General features: G+C 38.9%; 1 protein-coding gene across 1 annotated transcript; it reads right to left on the reverse strand.

The window, feature by feature from the left end:
• Window positions 1–21,117, reverse strand: PECR (peroxisomal trans-2-enoyl-CoA reductase). The gene is made up of 8 exons (XM_037524003.2): window positions 20,887–21,117; window positions 12,768–12,898; window positions 11,784–11,949; window positions 10,377–10,458; window positions 8,405–8,501; window positions 5,862–5,972; window positions 1,785–1,896; window positions 1–521 (listed from the first exon to the last, which is right to left on the reverse strand). Exons 1-8 carry the CDS (start codon window positions 21,008–21,010, stop codon window positions 436–438), a joined length of 909 nt encoding a protein of 302 aa, XP_037379900.1. The 5' UTR covers window positions 21,011–21,117; the 3' UTR covers window positions 1–435.
• Window positions 21,118–21,280: the final 163 nt, after the last annotated feature.

Below are 21,280 nucleotides of genomic sequence, written 5' to 3' on the forward strand. Positions count from 1 at the left end.
GTGACTTTATTTTCCTTTGAATTAAGTGGGTTTATACAAATTTGTCTTCATTAATAAAACAAACTATACATTGATAATTACCACAAAGCATTACTGATCCAAGAGTTTTTGCCATCATTGAATAAATCATTGTAAAAATTCAGTTGTAACTCTACTATTAACCTAAAATGATTTCATTTTTCAAATAACTTTTTTGGAAATAAAAAGTATCATGATAAAGTATGTTAATTTCCATTGCTAATTTTTTTTTAATCCCAAGCAAAAAGGCACTGGTTGGGGCTTTATTTCAGGAATAGTTTTTGCATAGATATCATTGACAACATTTAACAAGAAGAAAGTGATTTTTCCATACAACCTATAAGCTCTTATAAAGAATAGAAATGCTTTCTCAAGATGTGAAAGCATTTGGGGATGAAACCTCTTCGTCTCCTTGGCTTAGAGTTTGGATCTCTGCTTATAGGACTCTTTCATTCTTTTGACAACAGAAAGGTCCCCCATCGCATCAGGCCAGTTGTCATGATCTGTTAAAAAAGTAGAAAACCAAACATCACTTGCAAATTACTAAACTCAGTAGTTATCCTTTGAGTTTCCACAAAAACTTCTTGTTATTTTACCTGGTTCATTCCTTTTCTCAGCAAGAAAAGAGAAATGCTTGGAACCAAAGACTGCTTTCAATACTATCAGAAATTAATATTGCAAGACCATGTAGGCATTTCTGTGTTCCCAACCAAAACACTTAAAACCACAGTATCTTAAACACATCCTCTCACAGTTAGCTCAGTGCATGGTCCTGTGGGCAGAAAGTCAGCAACCCTGAGCACTTTCAACAGGGTTAATAATAAATAATATGAAAGTTCCATACAAATTACTGATGAATGCAAATGTCTTTGGCCTTGATCAGACTACTAGCACATGAAAAAGCTGGTTAAACCTGGGTCCCTGATATGAAATTTAAATACATATGTATTGCAGCAACCACATTTTAAGTTGCTAGTACCCACTTAGTCAACTATCTTTGGCAACAGGTCAAATGCATTTGAATATTATATCCTTTTCTACAGTTTGGGAGCGATTTGGTATTTTCAGCGTGGACATGTCTTTTAACTGTGGTTTGTTTTGTCATGTGTAAAAACAGGATACTGTAAAAATAGGATATTGGTTATTTCTAAGGACCTTTTCAACTCTAAAGCTCCATGGTCTAGCCATGAGACACACACACACGTGCGCACACATGCACGCACGCACACACTCACAAACACACTTCTGTCTAATATCTGATTAAGACTTATAAAACTACTGTTTTGCACCTCAAAAATAATTGAATCCAGCAGTTTCATATGATATCATTCAATATATATCTCCAATATAGAATAAAATAGCACCTTAGCATCCTTCCCCACCTTAATAGATCTGATTCTTCTGCTCAGACATATAAGCCACTTATTGGAGAAACAAGGAAGAATTAAATATTAAACATATGGCAACTTCTTGTCCCTTTTCAGCCTTCTCCTTACATATACGTAAACTAGTTTTCAAGGTTCAAGTTTCACAAACTGATGCACACACAAAAAACTTTTTTAATTTATAAAGCTAAGCTCTATAACAGAGATGTTTTCTGTGACTAGGTTTTCCTTTAAAAACTGTATCACCAATATAACCATCCTGCACATTTTGATGTTCTCTAAGAGAAAGCCCTTATCTCTTAAACAATCACTCAGGAAATTTTGAACACTTGAACAGGAAAAGGCATAAAATGAGTGACTACTCATCTCTTGATGGCTCACCTGGTATATTACATGCATGAGTATATAGAGACTGGCCTCCATCCACATCCACCAGCTGCCCGGTGATAAAGGACGCTGCAGGAGACAGCAGGAAGCAAACCAAGGGGGAGATCTGGAAACAGAAACACACACGTGTCTCAGGAAAGCAGGACACTCTCCACCTGACTGCTTCCCAGCCTGGACCATAACAGGAGTCCCCAGTGGGAGTCACCATGACCTGAGGGGACCTAGGCCATGGCCTTTTTCTATTGGAGCATCATCGAAATCAGGTAAATGACTAGAGTGCAAGAGATGAGGCACCCCAGACAGTGGTAAGTAAGGCACATGCATGAGGCGGCCAACGAGAACACAGTGCTCAAGCCTTGCTTGTTCCCATTTCAAACATGCCTCCCATTGCCTACCACAACTGGATTTTCCACCACCACCACCTGCCTTGATGTTCTTGCCCCTACAATAGTCATTATGTTTATATAACATGAACTGGCGTTCCAGTTTGCTCAGTGCATGGTCCTGTGGGCAGAAAGTCAGCAACTCAGAGCACTTTCAACAGGAGGGACTTCAGAATCCCACTGATAAGTAACTGATGAATTCCCAACATCTATTCCCAGCACCAGAAAGACACACAGAGAGAGAAATGACCTCAGTGGACATAAGGGGACTCCCAGATGGAACTGTTGGCTTCTTAAAGGGTGACTGTAAACATCTGCATTACAATCCCTACAAAGGCCTCCTGAACTCCGGATTCCTAGAGCTCACTTGAGATCCTTTGATTTGTAATCTCTGGGGTTACGTGGCCAGATTCTGCATTTATCAAGCTCCCAAGCAGCGCTGGGACTAGAACAAGATTAATGATGTGCTGAGGTAATGAGACTCTCTGAGCAGACCCTGCACTTGCACGACTTTCACAGTGACAGATCCTTACACTTTGTGTCCATGCCTGGTGTGTTTCCACCCCATCCTGGTCCTGAACCGCAGCCAGGCCTGCTTATGTGGTTATGACTATGCCTCTTTGAGACACGGGCACCCAGGAAGGCAGGCACAGCCTTCTCTCCATCCTGTGCTCCCAGCAGCTGGTGTAGGTTTGCTCTGTCTTAAGTGGAAGCCACTAGTCATGACACCACTAAGACATTTTCCACATGGCTAGTCCGAACAGAGATGTGCTGCAGGTGTAAGACACACACCAGGTTCTGAAGACTTGGTTCAGGAAGAAGAATGTAAAATGTTTCACTAAACATTTTTATACATTGATCACATGTTGAAATCATAATGTTTTGGATAGGTTGGTTTCAATAAGATACATTATTAAGACTAATTTCATATCTTGTTACTTTTCTCAATGTGACTACTGGGAAAGTGAAATGACATTTATTTCTATTGAATTAATATAAGTTCTCATATCCCTGGGGAAGAACTGAGTCACCTGTTACTACAGAAGATACTGACTCTGTCTATCAATGACAACTTGCCTTTGAATATGTTTTGTTAGCAAACCCATCAAGGAGCACTCCTTGATCCTGAAAACCAGCCAGCTAGAAAGACTCACTCCACTAAGCTCCTTTCTGGGTACAAATCAAATAACAACCCTCTTACCAAAGTAACCATGACATTTACAATAGGCAGATTCTTAAACCACCCACCCTCCAACCCCACCCCCAGAAAAAGATCAGGTGTCTGCTTTGCTCAAAGACACTATTGCCTGAACAGCAATAAATGTGGCTTTGAAAATTTTGTTTCATATCAGGGCAAGGAAGAGCACAAGGAACTATGGTGCTGGTGATGGTAAATTGGTGGTGGGAATTTTATGGGGACTACACCTAAGAGGAGAAAGCATACATTGCACAAAAAGGAAGAATGATGTGTTTTATATGTATGTGTATATATATATATATATATACACACATACGTATATATATACGTATATATATGTATATATGTATATATGTATGTGTATGTATGTATGTATATATGTATGAATGAATGTATGTATGTATATGTGTGTATATATATGGTCCTATTATATATATATATAAAATAAAAAAAGAAAGAAAGCAGAGAAATAGAAAAATATTGTTTCATACTTTCTGGACTTTGTGCCTACAGGACCATGGACTGAATGACAATTGATTTGGAAACTAGAATGACAATTGATTTGACACAGGAGCAGTCAGTATTTCAGTGTCACTGTGACAGTCTTTAATATAAAATAAGCACTTAAAGGTTTCTAGAAAAGAAGGACTCTATGCCTCTCCTCCCCCAAAATGAGGGGATTTTTGTATCACGCAGCTCCTGTTACAGTGTTTTGCCCATAGACTAGGCACCAGTAAATAATACTGAATTACACTGAAACTATCTGCTGAACATACAATATTCATGATGTCTTGTTTTCTTCTGGGTTTCAACATAGAGGTAAAGTGAACTAAAAAATTAAGTGTAATTATGAAACTAACTAGGCACTATTGTAACATCTTCAGATAGATCCTTCTTGACTTTCATTTTGATTTATTTATGCATTTTATTCAGGTAATATTAGTTTACAACACTGTACTGATTCGGCATTGACTTTCATTTTAATGGACTCCATTTGTCAGATGGACTCGAGGTACTAAGTCATGACTTTTAACAATGATTAAACACTACTAGAGACTAGAAACTTGTATCCACTTTATCTCTCTAGTAACAGCTCTTTTAGCTCAATTATTTGCTACTATGAGTTCTGTTTATTAAAGATCAGAGAGATCTTAAATAAGTAGACTTGGGTTCAAATCCCAGTACCTCTAATTTCTTGATTTGTGAAACAAAGGTAAACTATCTCACAAGCCAGTTGGAGATTCTGCCAAGTTCTGCTTCCTTGTCACAGGACTATTGAAACACCCTGGGAGCTTGAAACAGTCCTTGTAATACTATTAATACAACTATGTTCTGGTGCCCTTGTCATTTTCCCAGAGACTGTCATGGAAACTCACTGAGAAGCAGTTCAGGTGCAAAAGTTCTGCCCCAAAAGGGACACTGTTGTATTTACCCAGGGAAACTGGAGTATCCTGGAAATCTGATATTCTTTTCTCTTAGGTACTCTATCAGATAGTGGCAAAAACTGTTCTTTTTCTGCTTCTCACCACAGTTGCCATCATTTCTCTTTCCCTTCACAATCAAACTTTTTGAAGGCATCACTTTTATTAGTTAAAGTGTAATACCCCTGATCCTACCTATTCAGGGGATTGTCAAGGTCAAAACTATTTCATAATTATATGAGGTACATGTTATCTTTTTCACTGTGCTGACATTTGCACTAGTGGTACCAAAGCAGTGGTGGGGAAACTGCTGAAACTTCAGCACAAGGAAGACCATCAACCTGAACTAGGGGTCCATCATACAAGTGGTCTTTGTATTGTTCACCTATAAGTACTCATTGGGGAGTGGGGGGAAAGGACCTGTTTCACTTTAGAATGTCCATGGTGAAGTACTGAAAATCATTAATCATATTAATCATAACCATTGAACACATGTCTTTTAGATCATGTATGATTATAGCATCACACTGATGATCTGTATGTCTGCAGCACAAAGCAGAATGACTGTCTCAAGGGCCTACCTGGTGGCCTAGGGGTTAATATCAGCATTATGACCGCTACCACCTGAGTTTGATCCCCATCAGGGAGCTAATCCACATATGCTAGTATGCTATCGCTAGTATTTAAGAAAGTGACTGATACTTAAGTCTGACACTGCATAGAGACTTCATATGGTAGTTCACATAGTTATGATTATTTGACTTGCTTAGGGTCCTATGTACTGACATTTGCTATGTGACAAAATAACATAGGTGAAAAGTACAATGAAGTAATAAAGCATGCCGTTCTTAATTCACATTACATTCTCTCCTGAATAAATACCACTACAGGTAGTAAAAGCACAACTGGACAATCTCAAGAGCTAGAAAGAGAAGGTGAAATGGGTTAGTAGGCTTAGGAGCAATCACTTCCATCTGTTAACAAGCCTACCTAAAATGGACACCTAGGGCTACAAATTTCAAAATTATGAAACAAAGGAATTCTAATCCCACTTAGAAATATACATTACCTCCTCAGGAATGCCAAGCCGTTTAGCTGGGATTCTCTGAAAATGTGCTTCAAATATATCCTTTGCCAAATGACCATAGTTGTCAAAAGCAGTGTGGGAATAAATGACTCCCTGTGTTTAAAGACAAAACAGGAACAAAATTAAGTGTATGAAATTAAATTTTAATTGTAAACACATCAAGGCAGTCTATCAACCAATACCAAGAAATTATGAAGTGAGACTTAGAAAGTGCAGTGGTTTTGTGCCTTTTCACCTAAAGCACAAACATAAATAAAACAGTTGAATCCAATGGAAACTTTTTAAAAAATAATTAAGAATTCACTTATTTATCTCACTTTAGCTTTTAGCCAGGAAAATGACTCAGAAGACCATGAACATGGGACAAAGCTATTTGCTATTGGCTCCTAACTACAAGCGAGCTGATGGGGAAGAGTAGAGAGACAAGAGGAGACTTAATAGCACTAATTCCCCCATGTTCTACAGGAAGCATGCACTGTTTCCCAATAAAATGATTTGTGAGCTTTTAATTAGAAGATGTGTTAAAGTTTAGACACTGAACCAGAAAGGTTTTTGGAGAACAAACATAACTTTAGCATTGTGCTTATAACATTAACATGTCATTAAAGGTTTTCAAGGACTGCACTTGGAGATCAGTATTCCATGGTGTCAAATTAAGAATGAAACTATATTTAGTGTATTCTATAAATGTCTGAATGTAACACGGGTTAGCTGAGGTCAGCTGGAAAGGACTGAAGGGATATGAAGTTCCCGGCAAGAAAATTGCTAATTTGTTGGACAAGAGATCTCACTACTCATTTCAACAAGTTAGTTGATTTAGCTCCCACTGAATAGCAGGCATAACAATAGCGAAGGACATTATGTAGATGGAGCTACAGATAATACCCACTGACACAGAGTTTAGATAATGATTACTATCTTAGCAATGACCAGGAAACACCACAGAAACACCAGATTTGAGCTGGGTTTTGCAGGATGAGATATTTCACGTAATCGCTTGTGAGTATATGGCCAGGAAGCGTACACATTTCAGTTCTCAGAAATAGCAGTGTGTGATGTTGAACATGGTGGGATTTTCTTTTCACTATCATTTACGTATGTCTCAGAGAAATTTTCTCTCGACTTCTTGTTGATCTGTAACTGGGAGTTCCTCCCTAGAAGTTTGACTTTAGGTTCCTCACTGTCCTAATAAAGGATTCAAGATAGAACAAGAAATGACCAAAAAATCTGGAAAAATTCATTCTTTAAAGTGGCAGCTTGTGGCGGCTCCTGCCTCCATGGCTGGCAATACCACTGTTGCCACCATTGATCGCCAGTAATTGGATGAAATAAAGAGTGGCTGTACTGTGGATGCTCACAAATAGAGTACGTAAGACCCCCTTCCCCTGTGCGCTGGACTGGACAGTCAATGATGGGTAAGATCGGGGGCAGACTAAAGAAGGCACTGGCTAGCTGCATGTCTGCGACTCCTGACGACCTAAGACAGGCGCAGTCCCCGAGGGATTCAGCATAATAAACTTTGGCGTTCATGTTAAGCAGAAAAGACCCCCTCTGATGTTATAGGAAAGGATTGCTGTGCATCGGCGCCATAAGCAACCAACAAACACTGCCTGAAAACACGGAGACACACACCGTTAATCTTTAATTTACAATTCAATAGCCCTGTGCTGCACTGCCCAGCTGTGTGCTTTAAACTGGTTTAGCTGCTTTTAGAACATGCTTAAATATATGACTGAGAAAAAGTAATCATTGTGATTTTATAGTAAATGCTAATAACAAATAATAATATGTGGTAATTAAAAACTAATGTTATGATAAATATATGAAACATGATCATAATAAAAATCATGTAGGTAATATTTAAGTTAAGGTTAGGATAACAAAGACCTCCTCTGAGTAAATTACAGTAAGTGCTTGATTCATCGATAATTGTACTTAAATGGAATTTAGGTGAAAAACAATATGTAATAATTCTTGCTATGTTTCACTGCATATCTGATGTATGATTTACCACAAACTGTGAAAAATAATCTTAGGTAATTGTCACAGAAATGTATAAAAAGAGAAGGTTGATTTTAATACATTGCACTCAGATTTTCACTCTCCCTTGAGTGTGTCTGTGTGTCATTCTTGTCCCTTGCCCTAATTCCTTCGACCACCTTTTGCTCGTTCTCAATCCCTGAGACTGTCTCGATCTCCCGCCGCCACTGGGCTGGTCCGTGGCAGCAGCTGTCAACCTTCATCATGCATTTGAATTTTCTTGGTGGCTTTTAAAATTACTGATGCCAAGATTCCATAGTTTAGAGAAAGGTCAGCCTTAATTCTAACAAACACCCAAGACTGAGAATCATTGGCTTGATGTAACAATCTGGTTGTAAATCAATGAGTTCTGTAATGGAAATTAGACTCTTTGGCTTTATCTGTTATCTTCTCCAGTGTAGGGCATAGGAACAAGCACCTCATTGACCACACAGACAGGATCAGAAGAGCAGTTTGTAACAGCTTTCATACAGGTGAGCACTTACAGGGGCGACACAGTTGATCCTCACTCCGCTGCTGGCCCATTCCAAAGCTAAGGTTTTGGTGAGGTTGTACACACCTTCTCTGGCAGCTCCGCTATGCCTTTCAAAGACAAAATATAAATGTTACAACCTGCTTCTGTTGACTAATTTTCTCATTAACAAAGCTGACAAGGAGGCCATTGGTCTGTCCCACAGGAACATTCTTGTTCTGAGTAAGTCTTTTCTGAGTCTCAGGGCAAAGAACTGGGTCTTTTGATACTAGAGCCAAACCACACCTATCTATTGTCAAACAAACCTCACATTGTGTCAACCCACATACAGATCCCCCACACACCATCAGCGTCAGAGGACTATTTTGAGGAATTTGTTATTATGCAGGAAAACAAATTGGTAATTTTGAGGGTTAAATCTTTTTTTTTAAAGACTTATTTTTTTTTATTTATACAAGAGCTGGGGTATAGGCCAGAGTCGCAGGAGGGTGCAAGGATTCACCAGAGACAGAGCAGAGAGCAGAACAGGCAGACAAAACGAAAGCACTGCCGAGGGGAGCAGTGGGCGAGACAGGAGAGGTCTGTCTCGCCATGTGGGATTCTCCCTGGCCGGCTGGGAATTGAACTGGTGCTGCAGAGGCTGCGGTCAGCTTCACAGCACTACACTCAATCCGCTGTGCTACCGGGGAGGCCCTTAAATCAACTTTAGATAACAAGGGATATGAAATTCATATAGCAAGCTGGAAGTAGCGTCAGATTTAAAACATTAAAATAATTGGAACTAAGATCACTGTCTTCATTAATTAACAGGTTATTTCTGGCATGAGAGGGCATTCAGGATGTGAATCTACCTTATACAGTTTGAGTTTGATAGAGAGATAAGAATTAACATATTATTTATATCACACTAAGATAGGCCCATATGTAAAAATAAAGTCCTATGTTGGAAAGTGTTTTCAACTTAATTTAAAAAATGGAAGGAAGTGGAACTTAAAAGATGCTAAGGAAATCAGCAAAATCTTGTTAAACCAGATTTTTTAACTTGTTTTTTTTAAAGATTTATTTTTATTTATTTATTTTATTTATTTATACAAGCACTGGGTACAGTCAGAAGTGCAGGAGGGTGAGAGAATTCACCAGAGCCAGAGCGGGGAGCAGAGCAGGCAGAAGGACAGAAGTACACTGCTGAGGGGAGCAGAGGGCGGCAGGAGAGGTCTGCGCGCCATGTGGGACCCTCCTCCGGTGGCCGGGGAGCAGCCGGGGATCGAACCGGCGCTGCAGAGGCCACGGGCAGCTTCGCAACCCAGCGCTCAACTGCTGCGCCACCGGGGAAGCCCATAACTTGTTTTCAAATAGGTTTCTGACATTAGTTTTTCTCCCTGTTCTATTTGGATGACCTTTTAGACTATTATGAAAGAGTCTACTCAGTCTGTGCATGAGATTCATTTATTGATTTCCTTTCTTAAAAACAATCAACTTCCAATGTAAAAACTTACCAAAATTAGAATAAGAGTCAAAGGCATCCAATATCATAATTTAAACAATTTAAAGGTTTTGATATTGAATAGATATTTCCATAGTGTTCTCATCTAAATTCACATAGATTAGCCTATTTTTCACATTTAACAAAAAAGATGCTCCAGAGAATCATGACCAGTTTAGCAACATTTGGATTAGGAAGACAGAATGAAATATTAAAACAGCTAAATTTGAATTTCAGATATACAGCAAATAATTTTTAACATAATTATGACCTGTGAAATAGTTTGAACATACTTACAAGAAAATTATTTTAACAGGATGTCTTGTTTGTTTTATTTTCTTGGTAAAAATCTGGTAACCCAAGTACGAATGGGAATGTTTTAGAATGCTAAGTATTGAGATCCACAATTCTTTAGAGGAATTAGCATCCTTGTTTAAGGAATGTTCCCTATTTGGAGGGCAAAATATAAAGCAAGGGAAGAAAAAAATGCAAAAATGCTTACGCAGCTCCTGGAAATCCATATTTAGTAAGAACAATGATGTTGACAATAGCCCCTCCATGCTCTTTCATCCAGGAACTATAAACTGCAGGATACACACAAGAAAAACTTATTAGTGTCCTAGCCCTTCTTTGTCCCCTGTTCTAGCATGCTTAATTTATTTTTTAAATTTTAATTTATCCATTTTTAATTTTTTTCTCATTGTTGAGTTATAATAGCTTTCTCTATGCTCTGCATGGAAGCCTTTTATCAAATTTGTGATTTAGAAACCTTGTAGCTTCTCTTTTCATGTCCCTAGTGGTGTGTTTTGGAATAACAAATGTGTTCCATATTATATATATACTTACTATATATATCACTCATATATAATAAGTAACAATATAACTATCCCTTATATATAATAAGTAACTCATATAATATAATAACTCATATAATAAGTAACTCACTCATATATAAGTAACAATATAACTATCCCTCATATATAATAAGTAACTCATATAATATAGTAACTCATATAATAGTAACTCATATAATAAGTAACTCACTCATATATAAGTAACAATATAACTATCCCTACCAATGCCTGAACTACCACACTATTCCTAGACTAAGCTACCTGGAATTCTTACCTGAACCACCCTAAGTGGTACAAAGTTCCAATGTATTAATTTATAAGTTACCACTCAGAATAATGGAAAGAGAAATAAACTATCACATTTAAGCTCCTGTTTTTCTGGGTCTCTACCCTGGAGCAGCCAATCCTGCATCATAACTGACATAGAGCTCTATACTGGTAGGTTAAGATGAAATCTGGGAATGTCTACATAAACTTGACTTACAGGTGCTAAGAATAGAAAACCTAATCCACGTTGGAATGAAGATTCCTAGGGTCAGAATTATACTAATTCTATGCTTTCCATCATAAAAATGTCTTGGATATTTTGTAAGAAAACCCGTGAGTAATCTGACTTCAGGAGTTTCATATTACCACTTATAAAACATAACTGTTACTCTAAAGACTATGCGTCCTAACTAGTTTTTAGTCAGAAAAAAATTCAGACTTTGATTGAATTAACAGGTCCTTAGAGTCATTTCTGAAAAACAAAGCAAGTGTGGGTATTTTCTTTAATTTGATGAGTTACCTTGTAGCTATAAATTTGCACAGATCCTTAATAATCTTCCTTAATGATTTCCTCATGAAATAAAATTTATAAGATAAAATGATATCCATGTTTTAGATTGGATATTACTACCCAGAAGTGTAGCCATTTACATTCCTATGTTGCACATGAGTAAATCTGGACAGCAAAAGTTGATGACATGGAAGTCTGAGTCCCTAACAATTTCTTAGTATACTGTATGATCTTTAAATAAAGACCCTTTGAGTTTTTGGTTATTAATCACACTTGCCTGCTTTGCACATGTAGAAGGTGCCCGTCAGGTTGGTTTCAATCACAGCGTGCCACCCCTTTGCAGTGATGTCTTCTGCAGGACTAATGAACTGGCCTCCTCCATTGTTTACCAAGAAATTGATCTTACCATAAATATCTAAAGTGGATTTGACCAAACTATTCACCTAAAGAAAAGCATTAAAAGTAAACTAGTTAATAACCTTCCTTGCCTTTTGGAATGATGGTTTGTTTGCTTTAAGAGATAACAGCTTGCACAGTCAATGGTAACTCTAAGTTCCACAATATCTACAGATCTTAAAGCTAAATCTGTAATTTTTTAAAGATTTATTTATTTATGTATACAAGAGCTGGGGTATAGGCCAGAGATGCGGGGGTGAAAGGATTCACCAGAGACAGAGTGGGGAACAGAACAGGCAGATTGATTGAAATACACTGCTGAGGGGAGCAGCGGGAGAGACAGGAGAGGTCTGCTGCACCATGTGGGTAGCTCCCTGGCCGGCGGGGGATGGAACTTGTGCTGCAGAGGCTATGGATAGCTTCATAGTGTGGTGCTTAACCCCTTGCGCCACCAGAGAGGCCCCTAAATCTGTAATTTTGATGGCAAGGTTTATCCAAGGGCCTGGACCACCCTAAGCAGTACAAAGCTCCACTGCATTAATTTATAAGCTACCACTCAGAATAATGGAAAGAGATGAAATCAGACCAAAATTAACATTAAGAAATAACTTAAGGGTCAAAAGGCACAAAAGGTAGTCTCTAGCTAAGACCATATACTTGCTTATTTCCCCCATCCTGCTTCCCTCTCTCTTTTCCTGAGGGCACTCACTCAATAAACCATTAGCAAAAGAATCTCCTCCATAGGCTCTACTTTTAATGAGATTCATCTAAGTGAGCTACTAAAGGAAAACCAAAGCATAGTCATGTTTAGGAGCCACTAATGTAAATTAAAATGAATAAGTGATATAATTACATGCATATTTACCTCTTCTTCCTTACGGATGTTGCATTGTATGGGAGTGATTTGGGCCTTGTTAGGAGAGAGCTTGGCTTTCAGTTCATTTACAGTAGATTTTAATCTATCAATTTTACGGGATGCAATGACCACATTACATCCTGGAAAGAACAAAGACAACAAATAAATATGTTTGCATTGGTTATCTAAATTCCAAAAATAGCATAAAATATTGCATGTGTTTCTATAAGATAAGTGAAGACTTCTGCTTCAACATGGAGTAACAGGAACTGAATCTACCCCTCAAGGCCCAGCCCAAAGAACAAAAAAACTGGACAAGATAAATGCAACCATGGTTTTCCAGGCATTGGGCCACCAGGGAGCACAGCATAGGGATCTCAGAAGGTAAAACAGAAAACACGAGCGCCATGTAAGTTCGGGTTGCTGCATGGTGAGTTTCCCACCTGCAGCACAGGGAGGAGAAATCATTCAAGCCCAAGAGGCAAGTAGGCAGAACAGGCTAACCTGGGCCTCTGGGGAGGCAAGACAGCGAGACTACACAGGGTACAGAGAGAAGAGAGGAAGGCAAAGCAAGAACTCCACACATCTGCAGAGAGTTCCATCCAGTCTTAGGCTCATCACTGATCAGCGCTTATGAATAAAGAAATATTTTTGACTGGGGAACAAACCACCCAGAATGAGCAGAGGGAACAGAGCCTGGCACTCACACAGCACTGCGGATAGTTTGTGTTCCCACCAGGAAAATTTTTCCTGCGGCACTGAATAAAGTACTCAGAAGAGTATGGTCTCTGTAGTAATTTTCTGTTAGTTCACAGTTCAGGTCCATAGTTAACATAAAGAGAGTCCTTTTTGAAGTATTAAACTGCATCCTAGAACAAAATTCCAAATATTTACAAGAATATAAAACATATAAACAACGAGCACCCCAATAAAGTAGAATTCAAATGCCTGGCATCTTATCAAGCATGCAAAGAAGCAGAAAAACACAACACATATTGAGAAGAAAATTCAGTGAATTAAAACAGATCCAAAGATGACACTGGTGATATAATAAACCAGTGATAAGAGAAAAATCTTTTTATAATTATTATTTTTTAATTTTCATACATTGTTCTTCATTTTTGTACATATTTGAGTTCTCCCCTCAGGTGTAATCCCCGTAAAAATCCTGCCACCACATCACCTGGGAACTATCACCTTGGTCCTGTGTGCTCTTCCTACCCTTGTTTTGATCTCTCTCCTTCCCCTTGCCCTGTTGTAAGCCTCAGATCTATAGTTACCTACAAGTTCTGTGGGGGATTTTTTTGATCCTTTGCTTGGTTTCCCTATATTCTAAGGAGAAAAATCTTAAACATTAGAGAAAAGGAACACATTAAGTATAAAACAAAAGGGCCTCCCCAGTGGAGCAGCGGTTGAGCGCTGGGTTGCGAAGCTGCCCGCAGCCTTTGCAGTGCCGGTTCGATCCCCAGCTGCTCCCCGGCCACTGGAGGAGGGTCCCACATGGCGCACAGACCTCTCCTGCTGCCCGCTGCTCCCCTCAGCAGTGTACTTCGGTCCTTCTGCCTGCTCTGCTCCCCGCTCTGGCTCTGGTGAATTTTCTCACCCTCCTGCGCTTCTGACTGTATCCAGTGCTTGTATAAATAAATAAATAAATCTTTTTTAAAAAAGTATAAAACAAAAGAGGAAAGAGGCAAAGAAGACAGAAAACTGCTTTTCAGAAACAATGTAAGCCAGAAAACAGTGGATTGTCTTGAAAGTCTTGAGAGTTGGGGAGGGGAGTTGGTGTGGGAGATTTATGAATCTAGAAATCTTGACCCAGTAAAAACAGCTTTCCAAAGTGACAGCAAAATAAATAGTTGTTTATACACACAAGCACACATGCATGTTTGTGCACACACATGCACACACACGCACACACACACAATAGCTGGAAGACTTCATTAAAGCAGACCTGTAGTACAAACTAGATTAAGGAAAGTCCTTCATTAACAACCAGATGGAAATCTAAATCTACAGAAAAAGAAGAAAGAAAACTAGAAATGGTAATTAGGTGAACAACTACAAAGACTTCTCTGTTTTCTAGTCAAATCACTTTAAAAAGTTGTGATTGCTTACAATAAAAATGATTAGCACTGTATTATGGGATCGGTAAAATCTGAGTATAAATGTATGAATGAATAAAATGTATGAGAACAACAGCATAATGGTCAATAAGGGTGAATTAGAAGTCCTGGCAGTCCTGGTTTTGCACAGTTTTAATACACACTAATATCTATTAGCTTAATTTAATTAAATTACACTCATCCCCAATAGCATGGCTAAAATTCCAGGAATCATTGCCTATTACCTGTACTTGCATAAATTACAAACTCCACTGCTAGCTCTTCAGTCTATAAATCATGTGAATAATAAAGCACATCAGGATTAGTGAGAGATCAGGTCACTTCTTTCAATGGATGTTAGACTGGGCACTAAACTCTGCCCTTCAGTTCACATACAAACAACAAAGAATGTAGTTATGTTGCCTCCTGTCTCCCGATGAAAATTTACAAAATGTATGAGTGAAAGAGGGACTGACTGATCAACAAAAATGACCAACTAAGAGAGAAAATTGGCAACTCTGAAAGTAAAATCAGAATTGAATGTGAATCACTTTTTTTCACATTTTTATTTTAACTATCCTTGGGAAAATCTAAAATTTTTGTGTCTTTTTTTCTTTTTTTTTTATATTCCCCATACAATTGCACTCCTCTTATTTCGACCCCAATCTCTCCTTTCCCTGCCCCGCCCCACAGTGTGTCTCTGGTTTACAGTTGTTTGTTGATTTTGATTTTTTCTTTCTTATAGTTATTCTTTTTCCTGGTCCCTTATTTAGGTTTTCTAGATTCCTGCTATGAGTGAGACCTGAATGTGAATGATTTAAAAGAGGAGCAGCTTGGCCAGGAAATGCTGACATTGCCACCTCTGTTTACCTTCAACAAAAATATGATACTACAAGAGAGTAATCCTGAACCTTGGTTACTCATTGCTGTCTTACTTCGTAGCCCAGTCTAAAGAGAATGCTTCCTTTTTCTAAAGTACAAGTATAGAAAACAGACATTCTTGCAGGGTGTGGTCACGTGACTCAAAACAGATACAGGGTAGAGGCTCACCAGGCTTCCCAGAGGTACATGGAGATTTAAACACTATTGATAATCATAAATGTATTGATAACACTTCTCCATCTCTCTGACCAAACCAAGATTGGCAGCTCTTTCTACATGGTCCCAATGTCCCTGTCTTCACATACACAATACTTAAGCCTGCATTGTATCAGTATTACTGGTTTACTTTCGTCTTCCTGGGTCACTGCCATCTGCTGGAAGACAGGAAAACTGTCATGGCTGTAACTGGCACACTATCACAAATTCCACATTTAATACACACAAGGTAGAATTAATGTTTACAAAGGCAAAGATTAAAATGACTCTCCATTTGGTCAGAACTACCTTAGTTAGTTACATAGGATGAGTTAGCTTCTGCCTATTAAAATAAGGCACTTTAAAAACCAATTTTTCAAAGTTAGGTTATAATTCTGTCAGTTACAACTAGAAATGTTTGGAAGTTCTGAAGGGCAGTCTGAGAGCTTTACAAAGTAAATATTGAAAAGATCCATCATGAGTTCCTTATAAGACAAGACTAACTTGTCTTAAAAGAATAAGAATAGAATAAGAGGGGCCTCCCCTGTGGCGCAGCTGTTGAGCGCTGGGTTGCAAAGCTGCCCGCGGCCTCTGTGGTGCCAGTTCGATCCCCAGCTGCTCCCCGGCCACTGGAGGAGGGTCCCATATGGCGCGCAGACCTCTCCTGCCGCCCGCTGCTCCCCTCAGCAGTGTACTTCGGTCCTTCTGCCTGCTCTGCTCCCCGCTCTGGCTCTGGTGAATTCTCTCACCCTCCCGCGCTTCTGACTGTACCCAGTGCTTGTATAAATAAATAAATAAATCTTTAAAAAAAAAAAAAAGAATAAGAATGAGAATAGAATTCAATTTATCAAAATTGATGAATAATTTTCAACAAAGCATAAATTATTCTGCTGGGAGGTACCTTATTCCTTTCTTTAGTTTCCAGAAGGGTCATCTACATTCAGGAGAGTAGAGAATTGAAATACAGCCAAAATCCAAGCCTAGCCGGGCTTCACTGAGTTAGGACTAGCTAATTTGATCAGTGAGGTGAGAAGAAATAAGCACCCTTGAGCAAGCTGCCACCACTGACTGACCCACCTTATTTCTTACATCTTTCTGCCTGCACGTTGGGCATAATTTTCTCTGTCCTTCCAAGATGAGTAGGACAGAGACTCTATAACTCTTCTTAAATCCATATGAAAAAATTAAGTCTCATAAAAAATAAATTAATTAATTAAACCATCCCCAGGAATACTAAGGTGATTAATACATATCTTTGTCTAAGGCCTCTAATATGACATAAGGTAAAAAGACAAAAACAGAATTACCTGGATGAATTATCTATTTAGAAGTCTACTAAGTTATCACTGATTACTATCTGAACCCTGAAGGCTTCAGGACAGTGAATTCAGGACAGTGAATTATCTAACACAAGTTGAGTTTGATGGGAATACAACATGAAAAGACTCTTTAACTGCTTTTAATTTAATTTATCTTTAACTGCTAAGGCTGGAACATATATACAAATTTAAACTAGGTTTCAAAGGTAAATCAAAGGATGCTGCAAAGTTGCTGAAACACTAGAAGCCTAAATTTCCAATAGATGAATAGTTAAATAAATCAATACATATTCATAGAATGAAATATTATGTAACTCTGAAAAGAATAAGATACTGCTATGTGTTCTAGCATTGAAAAACATCTTAAGTGGAGTAGTTGTAGAGCAGTAAGAACACAGTTGGTCTGGTTTTGTAAATAAGAAAATAAAACAAGTGTGGATATGTGTGCATGCTGGTAGATTCATAGAAAATTTCCAGGGAGGGGATCTAGGAGAGGGCAGAATGGGAAAGATTTTCTTTCTTTTATATATTTCTAGACTATATGAATATATCACAATGCTCTTTTATTACCTTATAATAATCTTTATTACCTTTCTCCTAATCTTTATGCTAAATGACTTGGATAGACAAATTTTTGTTGTAATTTATATGAATTGCTAGAGAAATTCAGAAAGCTCGATACATTGGTGAGTATAAGATCTAGAAGTTACTTGTGGATAAAGAATTATTTCAGCATCAGAGGTATACAGAGCCAAGTATGTTGCTTTCCTGCTTGGATGGGCACTGATTCCTTTAAACAATCAACTCATTTATTAAGAACTGCATGTTATTAAGCACTCCATGTTTAAAGAACCTTCTGGGTGCTTTAAAGGGCCTGGTGCTGGTAAGAGCCTAGTGACAAGGGCAAGAAAAATGCTGTTTTGCCTCACAATTTCCACTTGCCTTTCCCACTTTCATTTGATCCACTTTTTCTAACTTCTGCTATAGTCACAGAATGAATGACTAACTTGAAGACAAAGAAAGGAGAGTAAGATGAATTCAATTTGAATGGTCTTGGGTGTTCTTTGATGGAATCAGGACTTCCTCTGTCTAACAGACTCTGTCAAAACACAAGGACAAGGTTCCAGTACTGCTCATTGCATTCTGCTCTTGAGAACTACCATTTTCAGCGTTCTCTCAGAAAAAGGAACAGTCAAAAATCATTTCGATGTGAAGACAACACAATAATTATCATTTTTAAAAGCATGCTTCAAAATTCAACTTGTAATTGACACCAAAAAAATAGTAGCCTTCTCACTAGAAACAGAATTGGCCAACATTTTATTTTAGTTGCTCAACTTGGATTTCTATAACAACTTTAAGGAAAATTTGGCATTAATTTTGGCATAAAAAAAAGAAAACTGAGAAAGTCCTAGTAGAAATTAGTTGTATATTCTCTCACCAAAGGAAATGCATTTTTTTTTTTATAGAGGCATGCTTTATTTATTTGTTTTGCTGGTTTGTTTGTTTTTTGTTTATACATGCACTGGGTATAGTCAGAAGCACGGGAGGGTGAGAGAATTCACCAGAGCCAGAGAGGGGAGCAGAGCAGGCAGAAGGACCGAAGTACACTGCTGAGGGGAGCAGCGGGCGGCAGGAGAGGTCTGCGCACCATGTGGGACCCTCGCCGACGGCCGGGGAGCAGCCGGGGATCGAACCGGCGCCGCAGAGGCCCCGGGCAGCTTCGCAACCCAGCGTTCAACCGCTGCGCCACCGGGGAGGCCCCAAAGGAAATGCATTTTAAACACAATGTTATGTACTATATTACAATATTATGAAAACAATATTGCATACACTTTTTAAAAATATATATGGAGTATTTTTCTAGGGTCATGTTTCATTGTTTTTACTGATATAATCCATGGTTTCCCAAAGATTACAAGATCACTGTCCTCACATTTCCAGTCTCCCCAGATGAAAATAAATTTGGCAGTAAGCATTTGGCTGGTGCATATTATTAAACTGGAAGAAAGTTCAAGTATGTAAAAATTCATAAAGCCAAACCTGCTGTTAAAATAATAATGCCCTTCACATAAAAACTCTGGTTTTCTTGGGGATTTTTCTAGCAGAGGATAGAGTAGGGTGGTGGAAGAGGGCTATAATGGTGATGAGGCTGGGATCGGATTGGGAAATGGTATTTACCCACTGTTTTCTTATTGAAGAGATATATTTTCATTTTTCAACACTCTTTCAAAACTTTTCAGTTTTTTTACTTATACTATCTTCCAAGCATTAGAAACACAAAGTAAGGGCAATTTATATGTTCATGAAAAATGAAAACAATTTTCATTTTTATCTTAATTTATTATTATCTTAAATAATAGCCCTCATTATTCAAATTACTTTCAGTAAAATAGACGCTGTTAAAAATTTTATAAACTTCCTTCCAGTCTTTTTTCTGCATATGTATTTTAATTAATGATCTAATTGGAATGCTATATTTTGTTTAGAACCCTTCTTTTTCAATCATATAGTATGCATTTTTTGCAACAAGTCTTCAGTAGCAAGGTGTTTAAATTGATCATAATATTTCATTGTTTATTAATTTAACTATTTCTGTTATAAAGGATATTTAGGCAATTTCCAGTTTTTCACTACTCAATATTACATCCATAAATACAAATCTGTATTTGTCTCTGTGTCTTTTTTGCAGTAAATTCCTGAGAAATAAATTATGAGATCGTAGATCATGATTACGGTTAAGAGTATGGGATCTTTTATTCCAAACTGCTCCCCAGAAAACTTGAAATAATTTACATTCTTGCCTGCCTTCTCATCTCCTCAACATTTTCATTTTCCCCAGTGTTTGAAATTTTGTTAGAAAAACAATGGCATCGTATTATTTCACCTTGCATTTAGTGCCAATAAAATTATTATTTTCTTACATACAATTGCCTACTTGGAACACTTGTTCAGCTCATTAGCCTCATTTTCTAACAGTGTCCATCTTTTTTTATTTATTTGTGAGAGCTTCTAACATAATAAATTTGTTTCTTATTGTATACATTGCCCCTCCCCACCCCCGCTGGGCCTTCAAACTATAGGTGAACTTCTTTTTCCTCCTTTCGTGGTCTCTTTGCTCTTTAATGTGTTTACAAGCTCCTCCCCTCATCCAAGATAAAGAGAGGAGATTTTATGGAATTAATCTTTATACGTGACAACCTTTTCCAGTCTTCCCGTATTTGCAATTCTCAGATTAGACTATATGGAATATATAGACTATATATATTGACTATATGGAAATAGACTAATGGAAAATGGATTCTTTCTAAATACACAATAAACTCCATAGCATATTTCTACGGGCATCTTTACTCCACTCCTGGGACACAGTTCAGCCAGAAGTGTCTTCCCATTAGTTTGCAACTAGGGGCTCATCCATCAATGCTTCTCTATCTTATTTTGGGAAAAACCTCTTCTCTCCCCTTCGCGGTTTTAATTCCGCCCTCCTCCACCTCTCCTTGATTTTGCAACTCCCACGCTCTTCCAGGCCCTGCTGGTGACCCCCATCCCAGACCCCGAGTTCTGGCAGCCCGTGTCTCCACCAACCCCTGGCTCTGAGGACTCTGCCCCGGAGGCTTGCGCACGCACCCAGGTGCAGGAGCTCGGTCGCGATGGCCTTGCCGATGCCCGTGCCCCCGCCGGTGACGATGGCCACTTTGTCCTGCAGCAGGCCGGCCGCCAAGCAGCTCTTGATGCTGGTTAAAGGTTTCATCGCCTTGGAAGCTGTGACTGCCCAGAGCTCAGGCCAGATCGGTTCACTGGGTCTGGCTGCAGGTTTAAGGGCCGACGCGCACTGGGCGGTAGGGCCCGCCCAGCACCCCCGCGGCCCCCGCCGCCCCGCCGCGCCGCGGAGCCACCCCACCGCCCCGCCCCACCGGCCCCGCCCCGCCCCGGCCCCCGCCCCGCCCCGCCCACCGGTCCTCCGCTCTGCCCACTCGCCCCGCCCTCAGCCCCGCCCACGACCTGCCGCCCCGCCCACGAC

Source organism: Talpa occidentalis, unplaced genomic scaffold, assembly GCF_014898055.3.
Source record: "Talpa occidentalis isolate TD23 unplaced genomic scaffold, MPIMG_talOcc4v2.1 talOcc4.3, whole genome shotgun sequence".
Taxonomy (NCBI): domain Eukaryota; kingdom Metazoa; phylum Chordata; class Mammalia; order Eulipotyphla; family Talpidae; genus Talpa; species Talpa occidentalis.

Excerpts from the sequence above, each read along its gene's own strand:
- PECR (XM_037524003.2), bottom strand. The coding sequence starts at position 21,010 with ATGAAACCTTTAACCAGCATCAAGAGCTGCTTGGCGGCCGGCCTGCTG. Across the intron at positions 10,459-11,783 it reads CTTCTACATGTGCAAAGCAG|TTTATAGTTCCTGGATGAAA; the intron begins GCAAGTGTGATT and ends TGTATCCTGCAG. Across the intron at positions 5,973-8,404 it reads GGATCAACTGTGTCGCCCCT|GGAGTCATTTATTCCCACAC; the intron begins GTAAGTGCTCAC and ends CTTTAAACACAG.